The sequence below is a fragment of the Macaca thibetana genome, chromosome 5 (assembly GCF_024542745.1).
Source record: "Macaca thibetana thibetana isolate TM-01 chromosome 5, ASM2454274v1, whole genome shotgun sequence".
NCBI lineage: Eukaryota > Metazoa > Chordata > Mammalia > Primates > Cercopithecidae > Macaca > Macaca thibetana.
The window spans coordinates 76,520,001-76,532,784 of NC_065582.1; the positions used below are offsets into that span (position 1 = coordinate 76,520,001).

Sequence of the window (12,784 nt, forward strand, 5' to 3'; positions counted from 1 at the left end):
GAGTCTCACTGACTCCCAGGCTGGAGTGCAGTGGTGCGGTCTTGGCTCACTGCAGCTCTGCCTCCTGGGTTCACGCCATTCTCCTGCCTCAGCCTCCTGAGTAGCTGGGACTACAGGCGCCCGCCACCATGCCCGGCTAATTTTTTGTATTTTTAATAGGGACGGGGTTTCACCGTGTTAGCCAGGATGGTCTTGATCTCCTGACCTTGTGATCCGCCTGCCTTGGCCTCCCAAAGTGCTGGGATTACAGGCGTGAGCCACCGCACCCGGCCTCACATGAGTTATTTTATGTAATTATTATAATAGCCTGTAAGATGGAGATATGGGAATAAGTTATTCCCATTTTATAGTTTGGAAAATGAAGTTCCTCAAAAAAAAAAAAATAGAACTATCATGTGATCCAGCAATCCCAATCTTGGGTATGTATCCAAAAGAAAGGAAATAAGTATATCAAAGAGATACCTGCACTTTCATATTTATTTCAGCAGTAGTCACAGTAGCCAAGATACGAAATCAACCTAAGTGTCTGTCAGAGGATGAATGGATAAAAAAAATGTGGTATATAAACACACACACACACACACGCACACACACACACACGCACACACACACACAATGGGATCTTACTCAGGCATAAAAAAGACTGAAATCCTGTAATTTGCAACAACTGGAGGTCATTATGTTAAGTGAAATTAGCCAAAGGCCAGGCATGGTCTCACGCCTGTAATCCCAGAACTTTGGGAGGCCAAGGTGGGCGAATCACTTGAACACAGGAGTTCAAGACCAGCTTGGGCAACATGATGAAACCTTGTCTCTTGAAACCTGGTCTCTACAAAAAATAAAAAAATTAGCCAGGTGTGGTAGCCTGCACCTGTAGTCCCAGCTACTTGGGAGTCTGAAACAGGATAAGCCCAGGAGGTGGAGGTTGCGCTGAGCCAAGGTCATGCCACTGCACTTCCAGCCTGGGCAACAAAGCCAGACTCTGTCTCAATCAGTATCAAAAAAAAAAAAAAAAAAAAAAAAAAAAAAAAAAAAAAAAAAGAAGCCAGATACCAAAAGACAAATATTGCATGTTCTTACTCATATGTGGAGCTAAAAAAGGAGATCTTATGGAAGTAAGAGAGTAGAATGGTGGTTACCAGAAGCTGGGAAGAAAACGGGGTGGGAAATGAAGAGAGGTTGGTTAAAATGTAAAAAAAAAAGAAAAAGGAATACAGTAGGGAAATTATAGTTAATAATTTATTGTATATTCAGAATAACTACAAGAGAAGAATTGTAATGTTCCCAACACAAAGAAAAGATCAGTGTTTGAAGTGATGAATGTCCCAGTTTCCCTGATTTGATTTGATCATTACACAATGTGTAAAGATACCAGGAGATCTCATGTACTCCTAAAGTATGTGTAACTATTACATACCAATAAAACAAATTAAATTTAAAGATTTTAAAAAGCACATGAGGTGTTCTATCTTTCAGATACTTTTCTATCTCAGTCTCTTCTAAAACTGATGACAGTTCTGTGAGAGTTGTTATTGTCTTACTTTGATAGAATATATTTATATTTTGTATACATGTATGAAAGTAGGTACACATATAAAACCTGGTTCTTTTCATACTGTATTTTAAAGATTTTCAAAAAACTTGCACCTTAATATTATTACAATTCATTTTTATTTTTTATTACCTTTCAGAAAAGGATTTGATTTTCAAAGAAAACAGTATGGCAAACTAAAGAAGTTTACTACTGTAAATCCTGAGTTTTATAATGAACCAAAAACCAAACTTTATCTTAAGCTGAGTCGGAAGGAAAGTTCTTCAGCTTATAGCAAAAGTGAGTTGATCTGATCATACTGGTGATTCAATCTAGCCTTCTGTCTCCATTACATACAACTGTATAAGTTGTTTATATTAAAGAATTTTATATTAAATTTTGAAAGTATAATATAGTACTATGTATTATATATAAACTAATTGTATAATAAATTAGACCATTTCTAAAAAACATATTTTAAGATGTTAGGGCTTTTTAAAAACTTCATTAAAAGGGATACCAAAAACATTTAATTATTTCTTGGAATCATATAAGTAAGTATATTGAGTCAACTGTGCCCTGATTTAAAGTCAAAAATAAACCGAAAATACGTAATAATAAGTTTGTTGATGCTGCTTCTTTTATTGTCTATGTAATTTGGCAACATTGAACCCCAAATTTTGTATATTTGGAAATAAAATCCTTTAAACATTTTCCCCCCCCGAGACAGAGTCTCACTCTGTTGCCAAGGCTGGAGTGCAGTAGCGTGATCTAGGCTCACTGCAACCTCTGCCTCCTGGGTTCAAGTGATTATTCTGCCTCAGCCTCCCGAGTAGCTGGGATTATTGGTGCACGCCACCAAGTTCAGCTAATTTTTGTATTTTTAGTAGAGATGGTTTCACCATGTTGGCCAACCTGGTCTTGAACTCCTGGCCTCAGGTGGTCCACCCACCTTGGCTACCATGGGATTATAGACATAAACCACCATGCCCGGCCAGCATTGAGTGTTTTTAAAGGACCTTAGGTGCACTAAGTTGGATTAATCATTATTTGTGATTTTGTGACCTACTCTTAGTCATTGGTCCTCACATAGCTCACTTTCATTTAGTTATTTACTTAGTTATTTAAAATAATATAATAAGCATTTGTGAGCCCACAAACCAAATCAAAATCTAGTACCTTTATACCAACCTACATTTAAGTTAACCCCACTACCTCATCTGGTCTCTCCAAACTCAAGGTAATTATCATTTTGATCCTTGCACACACCAACATTTTTCTTTCCTTTGTGTATAGATTTATGTAAATGAATTCCTAAAGAGCTAAATAAAATTTTTAGTTTTTTTAGACCTTACTAAAATGATGTCATTCTGTATATAATCTTTTGGAATTTATCTTTTTTTGGTTAGTATGTTGCTACAATTTATCCATGTTGTTGTTCTTAAATCTAGTCTAGATTATTTGTTTTGACTGTTGTATAATATTTTGTAAACATGCTATAGTTTATTGTTTTCATTGTTTGGGTTTCTAAGTTTTACCACTGTGAACAGGGTGTTGTGAATATTCTTGTACAGTCTTGTAGATATGTACAGGTTTCTTTTGAATATTACTCTAGGAATAAAAATGCTGCATTACAGCATATGAAGATACTTCACACATCTTTAGATTGTAGTGCCAAATTGATTTCCAAAGTGGCTCTATCAGTTTGTATTCAACCTGAGTATAAGAGATCTTATAGAGCAACTCATTCAAATGAGTGTAAGATGATTGCATTGTGGTTTTAGCTTACATTTCTCTGCTCACCAGTGATGTTAAAATACTCTTCATGTGTTTATTAGTTACATGTGTTTCTTCTTAGCCATTTTACTATTGGGTTCTTTATAACCTTCTTTTATTTATAGAAGTTCTTTATGTGTTCTTCATATTAATTCTTTGTTGATTATGTATATTGTGAATATCTGCTCCTCAGATCATGTCTTTTCACTTACTTTAAGATATCTTTTTTTTTTTTTTTTTTTTTTTTGAGACGGAGTCTTGCTCTGCCGCCCAGGCTGGAGTGCAGTGGCCGGATCTCAGCTCACTGCAAGCTCCGCCTCCCAGGTTTACGCCATTCTCCTGCCTCAGCCTCCCGAGTAGCTGGGACTACAGGCGCCCGCCACCTCACCCAGCTAGTTTTTTGTATTTTTTAGTAGAGACGGGGTTTCACCGTGTTAGCCAGGATGGTCTCGATCTCCTGACCTCGTGATCCGCCCGTCTCGGCCTCCCAAAGTGCTGGGATTACAGGCTTGAGCCACCGCGCCCGGCCTAAGATATCTTTAGATAAATAAAAATCTTAATTTTAGAATAGTCATATTTATTGTAATCTTTTCTTTTTGACAGTGCTTTTTATATCTTATCTTAAAAATCTTTTCCTATGCTGAGTTCTAAAATTACTCACCTATATTTTCTACTAAATGTTTTACAGTTTGGTTTTTGACATTTAAATCTTTATTATTAATTTCCATAATTTTTTGAGGGAAGAGGTGGTGTTTGGTTACATGAATAAGTTCTTTAGTAGTGATTTCTGAGATTTTGCTACACCTATCACCTGATCAGTATACACTGTACCAAATTTGTAGTCTTTTATCCTTCACCGCCCCGCTTACCCTTTCCCCTGAGTCCCCAAAGTCCATTGTATTATTCTTATGCCTTTTCACCCTCATAACTTAGCTCTCACTTACGATTAGAGCATACGATGTTTGATTTTCCATTCGTGAGTTACTTCACTTAGAATTATCTCCAGTTCCATCCAGGTTGTTGCAAATGCCATTATTTGTGCCGTTTTATGACTGAATAGTATTCCATGTGTGTGTGTGTGTGTGTGTCGGGGGGGTGTGTGTGTGTGTATCTATCTATATCACAATTTCTTTATCCACTCGTTGATCGATGGGCATTTGGGCTGGTTTCATATTTTCGTAATTGCGAATTGTGCTGCTATAAACATGTAAGTATCTTTTTTGTGCAATGACTTCTTTTCCTCTGAATAGATGCCCAGCAGTGGGATTGTTGGATCAAATGGTAGTTCTACTTTTAGTTCTTTAAGGAATCTCCACACTGTTTTCCACTGGTTGTACTCGATTACATTTCCACTAGCAGTGTAAAAGTGTTCCCTTTTCACCACATCCCTGCCAACAACTATTAATTTTGATTTTTTTGATTATGGCCATTCTTGCAGGAGTAAGGCAGTATTGCCTTGTGGTTTTGATTTGCATTTCCCTGATCATTAGTGATGTTGAGCATTTTTTCATGTTTGTTGGCCATTTGTATATCTTCTTTTGAGAATTGTCTATTCATATCCTTAGCCCACTTTTTGATGGCATCATTTGATTTTTTCTTGCTGATTTGTTTGAGTTTCTTGTAGATTCTGAGGTTACTCATTTGTCAGATGTATAGATTGTGAAGATTTTCTCCCACTCTGTGGGTTGTCTGTTTACCCTGATGATTGTTTCTTTTGCTGTGCAGAAGCTTTTTACTAATAGTTTAATTAAGTTCCATCTATCTTTTTTTTTTTTTTTTTTTTTTTTTTGAGATGGAGTCTCGCTTTGTCCCCAGCCTGGACTGCAGTGGCACGATCTCGGCTCACTGCAAGCTCCGCCTCCTGGATTCACACCATTTTCTAGCCTCAGCCTCCCGAGTAGCTGGAACTACAGGCGCCCACCAACACGCCCAGCTAATTTTTTGTATTTTTAGTAGAGACGGGGTTTCACCGTGTTAGCCAGGATGGTCTCGATCTCCTGACCTCGTGATCCGCCCGCCTCGGCTTCCCAAAGTGCTGAGATTACAGGCGTGAGCTATCGCGCCCGACCTATCTTTGTTTTTATTGTATTTGCTTTTGGGTTCTTGGTCATGAAGTCTTAGCCTAAGCCAGTGTCAGAAGGATTTTTCTGATGTTCTAGATGTTGAGTTGATTTTTGTATAAGGCAAGAGGCGAGGATCCAGTTTCATTCCTCTACATGTGGCTTGCCAATTATCCCAGCACCATTTGTTGAATAGGGGTTTTTTCCCCCACTCTATGTTTTTGTTTGTTTTGTCAAAGATCAGTTGGCTCTAAGTATTTGGTTTTATTTCTGGGCTCTCTATTCTGTTGATCTATGTGCCTATTTTTATACCAGTACCATGCTGTTTTGGTGGCTATGAGATTTAAATCTTCAGTCCACTTGAAGTTGACTCTTTTTTTCTTTCGTATATGGTGTGAAGTAGGGATCCGGTTTCATCTTTTCTTTTTAATTACCAATTTTGCTAGAATAGTAACCATTTTTTATTGATTAGTCTCTTTTCCTCACTGGTCTGAAATGCTACGTCTGTCATATAATCAGGTTTAAAGTAACTGTGTGTGTTCTGGAATCCCTATTTTATACTGTAGGTTAATTTGTATATTGTTGTGCCAGTTCCAGATTGCCTTAATTACCATAGCTTCATAAATCCGGATATCAAATTGTGCAAGTTCCCCTCTGTGTTCTTAGATGTGGCCTGGCTGTTCTTGGTCCTTTACTCTTTCATATATATTTTAGAATCATCTTATCAAGTTTCATGAAAAACTTGTTGGGATCTTGATTGGAATTGTACCTATAAAGTTGAGAAGGGATGCCATCTTTAAAATACCAAGATTTAGAGCTGAGTATGGTGGCTCACACCTGAAATCCCAACACTTTGGGAGGCCAAGACAGGAGGATAGCTTGAACTCAGGAGTTTGGAGACCAGCCTGGGCAACATAGTGAGACCTTGTCTCAAAAAAAAAAAAAAAAAAATTAAGGTTTAATACCATGTACTTGCTATATCTCTCTGTTTATTTAAATTTTTTTGTGACATCTTATAATAAAGTTTTGCAAATTTCCCTGTGGAAGTTTTGAATATTTTTATCTTAAATTTATTCATATTCTCTGATACCACTGTATTATTTGTGTTTTTGTTCTTCTGACCAGTCTTGCCTGAGGTTTGTCTTATTTTGTTATTTTTTTCGAAGAACTGACTTGGTTTTATTGATCAGAAGATCAGCAATGTATTTTTGTTTTATTTTTATTGTTGTTGTTGGCTTCCTCTCTAATTTTTATGATTTCTTCTATTTTGTTTAGGATAGTATCCTCTTCTTTTTTACACATCTTAAGTTGATACTTAGCTAATTTTGAGGCTTTTCTCTTCTCTAATACACTTATTAGGGCTGTAAGTTTTCCTTAAAGTACCACTCTATTTTTTTTTTTTTTTTTTTGAAATGTAGTCTGGCTCTGTTGCCCAGGCTGAGTGCAGTGGCACAATCGTGGCTCACTGCAACCTCCACCTCCTGGGTTCAAGCAAATCTTCTGCCTCAGCTTCCCATACTCCCGTACTGGGACTATAGGCACCCACCACCACACCCAGCTAACTTTTTGTATTTTTAGTAGAGATAGGGTTTCACCATGTTGGTCAGGCTGGTCTTGAACTCCTCACCTCAAGTGATCTGCCTGCCTAGGCTCCCAAAGTGTTGAGTTTACAGATGTGAGCCTCCGCGCCTGGCCTACCACTCTATTTTTGCTGAAGTATTTTTTTCATTATAATTCAGTTTGTTTTAAATTTCCCATTATGATTTCTTTTTTAACCTGTGAGTCATTTAGCATTTGTTTTAATATTCAAAAATGTAGGGAATTTCTAGTTTAACTTTTTATTAACTTCTGACTTAAATATGTAATAGGTAGACATTTTTATTTTTATATTATTCTTTAAAATTTATTAAATTTATATATGTATGTATGTATGTATGTATGTTTGAGACAAGTCTTGCTCTGTTGCCCAGGATGGAGTACAGTGGCACGATCTCAGCTCACTGCAACCTCCGTCTCCCAGGTTCAAGCAATTCTCCTGTCTCAGCCTCCCAAGTAGCTGGGATTACAGGCACCCACCACAACACCCACTACATTTTTTTAGTTTTAGTAGAGACAGGTTTTCACCATGTTGGCCAGGCTAGTCTCAAACTCCTAGCCTCAAGTAATCTGCCCGCTTCAGCCTCCCAAAGTGTTGGGATTACAAGCGTGAACCACCGCAGCTGGCCTACTAAGGTTTTTGTACACTTGATCCTAGCCAAAAGACTGAGGAGCGATATTTTTAAGGCTGTTTTTAATGGCATAGTACAAGAGAAATGCATTTTCTCTAATTGTTGAATACAGAACTCTTTAATGGTCAGATCAAGCTTATTAATTGTCTTGTCCAGATCTTCTATATAGTCTTGCCAACTTTTTGTGGCAGTTGTCTAAGTAATTAAGGGAGATGAGTTGAAAATTTGTGGTGCACTCTCTCCCTGCTATTTATTACATTTTGCATCTTATATGTTAGGGCTATTTTATTTGGTACATATATATTTTAAATTATTATTAACCTCGGGGTAAACATATTATGTAGAGATGATCCTCTCCTTCTCTAATAATTTTTTCTTAAAAGTCTGTTAATATAGGTATGCTAAGTTTATTTTGACTAGTATTAGTTTCATAAGTCTTTTTTCATTTTTTAATCTTTGTTTGTTCTTATATTACAGGTGTTCCTTATAAACAGCATATGTCTCAATTTTAAAGATGTGACTTGTAAATAGAATAAGACCAATAGTTGACTTTATTATAATAATTGATACCTGGATATGTTTCTTTAATCTTAAATTATTTTTGTTTATTCTAATTTTACTATGCTTTTTAAAATCATTTCTTCTTCTTCTTATTATTTTTTTGAGACAGAGTCTTGCTCTGTCGCCCAGGCTGGAGTACAGTGGCTGGATCTCAGCTCACTGCAAGCTCCGCCTCCCGGGTTCACGCGATTCTCCTGGCTCAGCCTCCCGAGTAGCTGGGACTACAAGCGCCCGCCACTTCGCCAGGTTAGTTTTTTGTATTTTTTAGTAGAGGCAGGGTTTCACCGTATTAGCCAGGATGGTCTTGATCTACTAAGTGATCTACACTTGTGACCTCGTGATCCGCCCGTCTCGGCCTCCCAAAGTGCTGGGATTACAGGCTTGAGCCACCGCGCCTGGCCTCATTTCTTATTTTTAAAAAATAAATCGATATTTAAATCTTATCCCTGCTCCCAATAAAACAGATACTTAGAAAACACCCACATCCCTTGGTTCTTCCCCTGATCCGTTTCCTTACTCTTCCCCCTCCTGCCCCCAGTTGACAAAATCTAGACTAGTGCTACTCAAGGTAGAGTCTGTAGGCTGATTCTGGTCCACAAACTTACTGGTTCCCAAAGAGAGCTGAGGAGCAGCTCCAGAATGTAGATCACCTATATCATTAGCATGCTGTTTAGTTTAGCTGTATTTTGTTTTATTTGTAGCAAGCTTTCTGAATGAAGGAAGCATTATGTTGATTTGTTGAATTATATTCTAGCACAAGCTTCTTGTTACAGACCAGTAACTGTTCAGGACAGCCTGCTTTGAGTAGTTCTAGTCTAAATCTTGAAACACTGGGTTAGCATACATCTATTTTCTATCTTTTTTGGATGATAATTTGGCTACATATAAAATTTTAGGTTCTAAGTTCTTTTCCTTTAATGCTTTCAACCTACAAAAACGGCACTTTCAAATATTTTAATCCAACATTTAATATACTTAGTTATCATCTTGTATTCGTTATTGTTGAAAAGTCTGATGGCACTGTGATTTGCTTTTTTTTTTTTTTTTTTTTTTTTGAGACGTAGTCTTGCTCTGTTGCCAGGCTAGAGTGCAGTGGTGTGATCTCGGCTCACTGCAACCTCCGCCTCCTGAATGATGAGGTGATTCTCTTGCCTCAGCCTCACGATTAACGGACTACAGGCACACGCCACCACATGCAGCTAACTTTTGTATTTTTAGTAGAGATGGGGTTTCACCATTTTGGCCAGGATGGTCTCCATCTCTTGATCTTGTAATCCGCCCGCCTTGGCCTCCCAAAGTGCTGGGATTATAGGCATGAGCCACTGTGCCTGGCTTTTTTTTTTTTTTAAGACAGAGTTTCACTCTCGTTACCCAGGCTGGAGTGCAGTGGTGCAATCTGGGCTCACTGCAAACTCCACCTCCTGGGTTCAAGTGGTTCTCCTGCCTCAGCCTCCCAAGTAGCTGGGATTACAGGTGTCTACCACTATACCTAGCTAATTTTTTTTTTATTTTTAGTAGAGACAGTGTTTCACCATGTTGGCCAGGCTGGTCTCAAACTCCTAACCTCAGGTGATCCACCCACCTCGGCCTCCCAAAGTGCTAAGATTACAAGTGTGAGCCACCACGCCTGGCTGGCACTCTGATTCTTATTTCTTTATGTGTTATGTGCTCTTTCTGGCTGGGAGTTTTAGAATTTTCTCAATTACTTTGATAGTCTTGTATTTCTCTACACAGTGTCTAACTGGGTTTTTCCTGATTTCTCCTTTTGGGCACATTATGGACCTTTTAAATCTAAAGTTCATTATCTTTTTTTATACTTCTGGGAAATGAATCTTAATTATTTCTTCAAATAATCTTTCTTTTTTATCTCTTTATTCTTTCCCTCTTTTCTAGATCTTTTTTTTTTTTTTTTTTTTTTTTTTTTTTTTTTTTTTTTGAGACGGAGTCTTGCTCTGTCACCCAGGCTGGAGTGCAGTGGCCGGATCTCAGCTCACTGCAAGCTCCGCTTCCCGGGTTTACGCCATTCTCCTGCCTCAGCCTCCCGAGTAGCTGGGACTACAGGCGCCCGCCACCGCGCCCGGCTAGTTTTTTGTATTTTTAGTAGAGACGGGGTTTCACCATGTTAGTCAGGATGGTCTCGATCTCCTGACCTCGTGATCCGCCCGCCTCGGCCTCCCAAAGTGCTGGGATTACAGGCTTGAGCCACCGCGCCCGGCTCTAGATCTTTTATTATTTAAATGTTAGCACTTCTGAATCTGTCTTCCAAATCTCTTAGTTTTTCCTTTATATTTCCTGAATTTTTCTTCTTTCTTCCTTCTGGGAAATATCATCAATATGATTATCTGAATTGGCTATTGATTCCTCAAATGTATTCATCCTGCTATTTATCAATTATATTTTTCCAACCTAATATTTGTGTTCGTTTCTTTTTCCTGTTTTTTGTTTTTTTGTTTGTTTGTTTTGTTTAATTTTTGAGACAGGGTCTCATTCTGTCACCCAGGCTGGAGTAGAGCAATCATGGCTCACTGCAGCATTGACCTCTTAGGCCCTAGTGATCCTCCCACCTCAGCCATCTGAGTAGCTGGGACTATAGGTTCAAGCCACTATACCCAGCTAATGTTTTAATTTTTTTGTAGTGATGGGGTCTTGCTATGTTGTCCTGGCACATCTCGAACTCTTGGGCTTAAGTGATCCCCCTGACTCAGCCTCCTAAAGTGTTGGGATTGTAGGCGTGAGCCATTGTGCCTGGCCTGTTTTCCTGTATGTATGTACATATGTATTTATTGAGATGAGTTCTCACTGTTTTGCCTAGGCTGGTCTCAAACTCTGGGGCTCAAGCAATTCTGTCATCTCAGCCTCCCAAGTAGCTAGGACTACAGTTGTGTGCCACTGCACTCAGCTGTTATTATTTTACAATGTTACTATCTTCCTTTACCTCTTTTTTTTTTTTTTTTTTAAGTCTTTGTGTTCCTTGAATGTCTTAATATTTTGGCCTGTGAACTCATTTTCCCCTGGCGGTATCAGCTTTTCTTTCTGGCAGTACATGTTGGGGAAGGCCCATTCCAGTCTGGTCAGCTCGAAGGAGCTCAGGGAGTTGAGGGTGTAACTGAGCTATGGGGTGGAGAGCCCCAGGCACTAGAAAACCACAGTTACCCACAGAATGATCCCTAAAGTGAAATCTAAAACCTCTGATTAAAAGGAAAATGCGCCGGGTGCGGTGGCTCAAGCCTGTAATCCCAGCACTTTGGGAGGCCGAGACGGGCGGATCACAAGGTCAGGAGATCGAGACCATCCTGGCTAACACGGCGAAACCCCGTCTCTACTAAAAACACAAAAAATTAGCCGGGCGAGGTGGCGGCGCCTGTGGTCCCAGCTACTCGGGAGGCTGAGGCAGGAGAATGGCGTGAACCCGGGAGGCGGAGCTTGCAGTGAGCTGAGATCTGGCCACTGCACTCCAGCCTGGGCGACAGAGTGAGACTCCGTCTCAAAAAAAAAAAAAAAAAATAAAATAAAATAAAATAAAAGGAAAATGCAACATTAAGATGTATCATTTCTTAGATTGTAAAATTCTTTAGCCCTAGGGGTTTGAAGGTGAAGTAGAGACTGCCTGTGATCAGTGAGTTACCATCTGTTTTTCTCCACACTTTATGGCATAGGGCTTGCATTGCCGCCCTGATTTTTTTTTTTTTTTCCTCCAGAGGATTTCTGGACCAGAAGTATAAATTGCCTTATGGATAGGTAGGCCCTATGTGTCCCAGTACAATTGGGGATGGGGAAGAAGATGGGATGGGAAGCAAGAACAGAACCCCAGGAGGTTCCTCACCCTCTTTGATCCCCTCCTCCTCTACAGGCCTTCTGCACTTGGCCAAAATCACTTCAGGTACACAAACCCCGGTTCAAAACAGGCCCTCCAACCTGAGATTTTCCATGGTTTTCTCCACTTCTCTCTCTGTTCCCCACAGAAAGGAAGCCAACAATCATACTAATTCAGCATCTTAGATGACACCAGAATCAGGAATCTCCTATGTCTTTATTTTTAATTCAAAAGTTTTTTTGAGCATTGTTTTGCGTGTTTTGAATTATGTTATTAATTTAGTAAGTAAAAAGAATTTATAATGTGACCTTTGAAGGAAACTTTTGTGCAGGAACATTATGTATGTTTTTATTTTTTAAATGTATATCACATAGAAGACATTCATGAAGTGGTTGGATTTTTAGAAATTAAACGTTTGAGATCATTTTTTAAAAATTAAAAATCTCCAAACCAGCATTTGAGGAAAAAAAGAAAAAAATTAACAAGTAATACATAAATAGATACAATGAAAAATCAAGGTATAAAGAAATATATACAGTTAAAAGTGAAAGTCTTACTTTAATACCTTTCATTTTCATTCCTTATAGGTTACCATTTTGAAATGCATATGATTAAATAATTACTAGATATATTCAGTCTTAAGGTTCTCTTTAGTTTATTTTCTTCACTGGAATCTCTCATTCCTATTTGCAGCAGGGAAAGTTTAAGATGAATCCAATTTGATAGATTTTGTCCAATAAATTTCAGACTCATTTGGGTATTGAAATCTTAGTCGCTGCCCAGTTTAGTCTCTCTTTCAGGGCTTCCACACCTT

At 38.5% G+C, this 12,784-nt stretch overlaps 1 protein-coding gene across 6 annotated transcripts in view; it reads left to right on the top strand.

Moving 5' to 3' along the window:
• ZGRF1 (zinc finger GRF-type containing 1) overlaps positions 1–12,784 on the top strand; it is an 84,836-nt gene that overhangs the window by 46,936 nt on the left and 25,116 nt on the right. For all 6 annotated transcript variants that reach the window (XM_050791315.1, XM_050791310.1, XM_050791313.1 and 3 more), the window contains one exon: positions 1,692–1,831. In XM_050791315.1, coding sequence (XP_050647272.1) covers positions 1,692–1,831 — 140 coding nt within the window. The remainder of the gene's footprint in view (positions 1–1,691; positions 1,832–12,784) is intronic.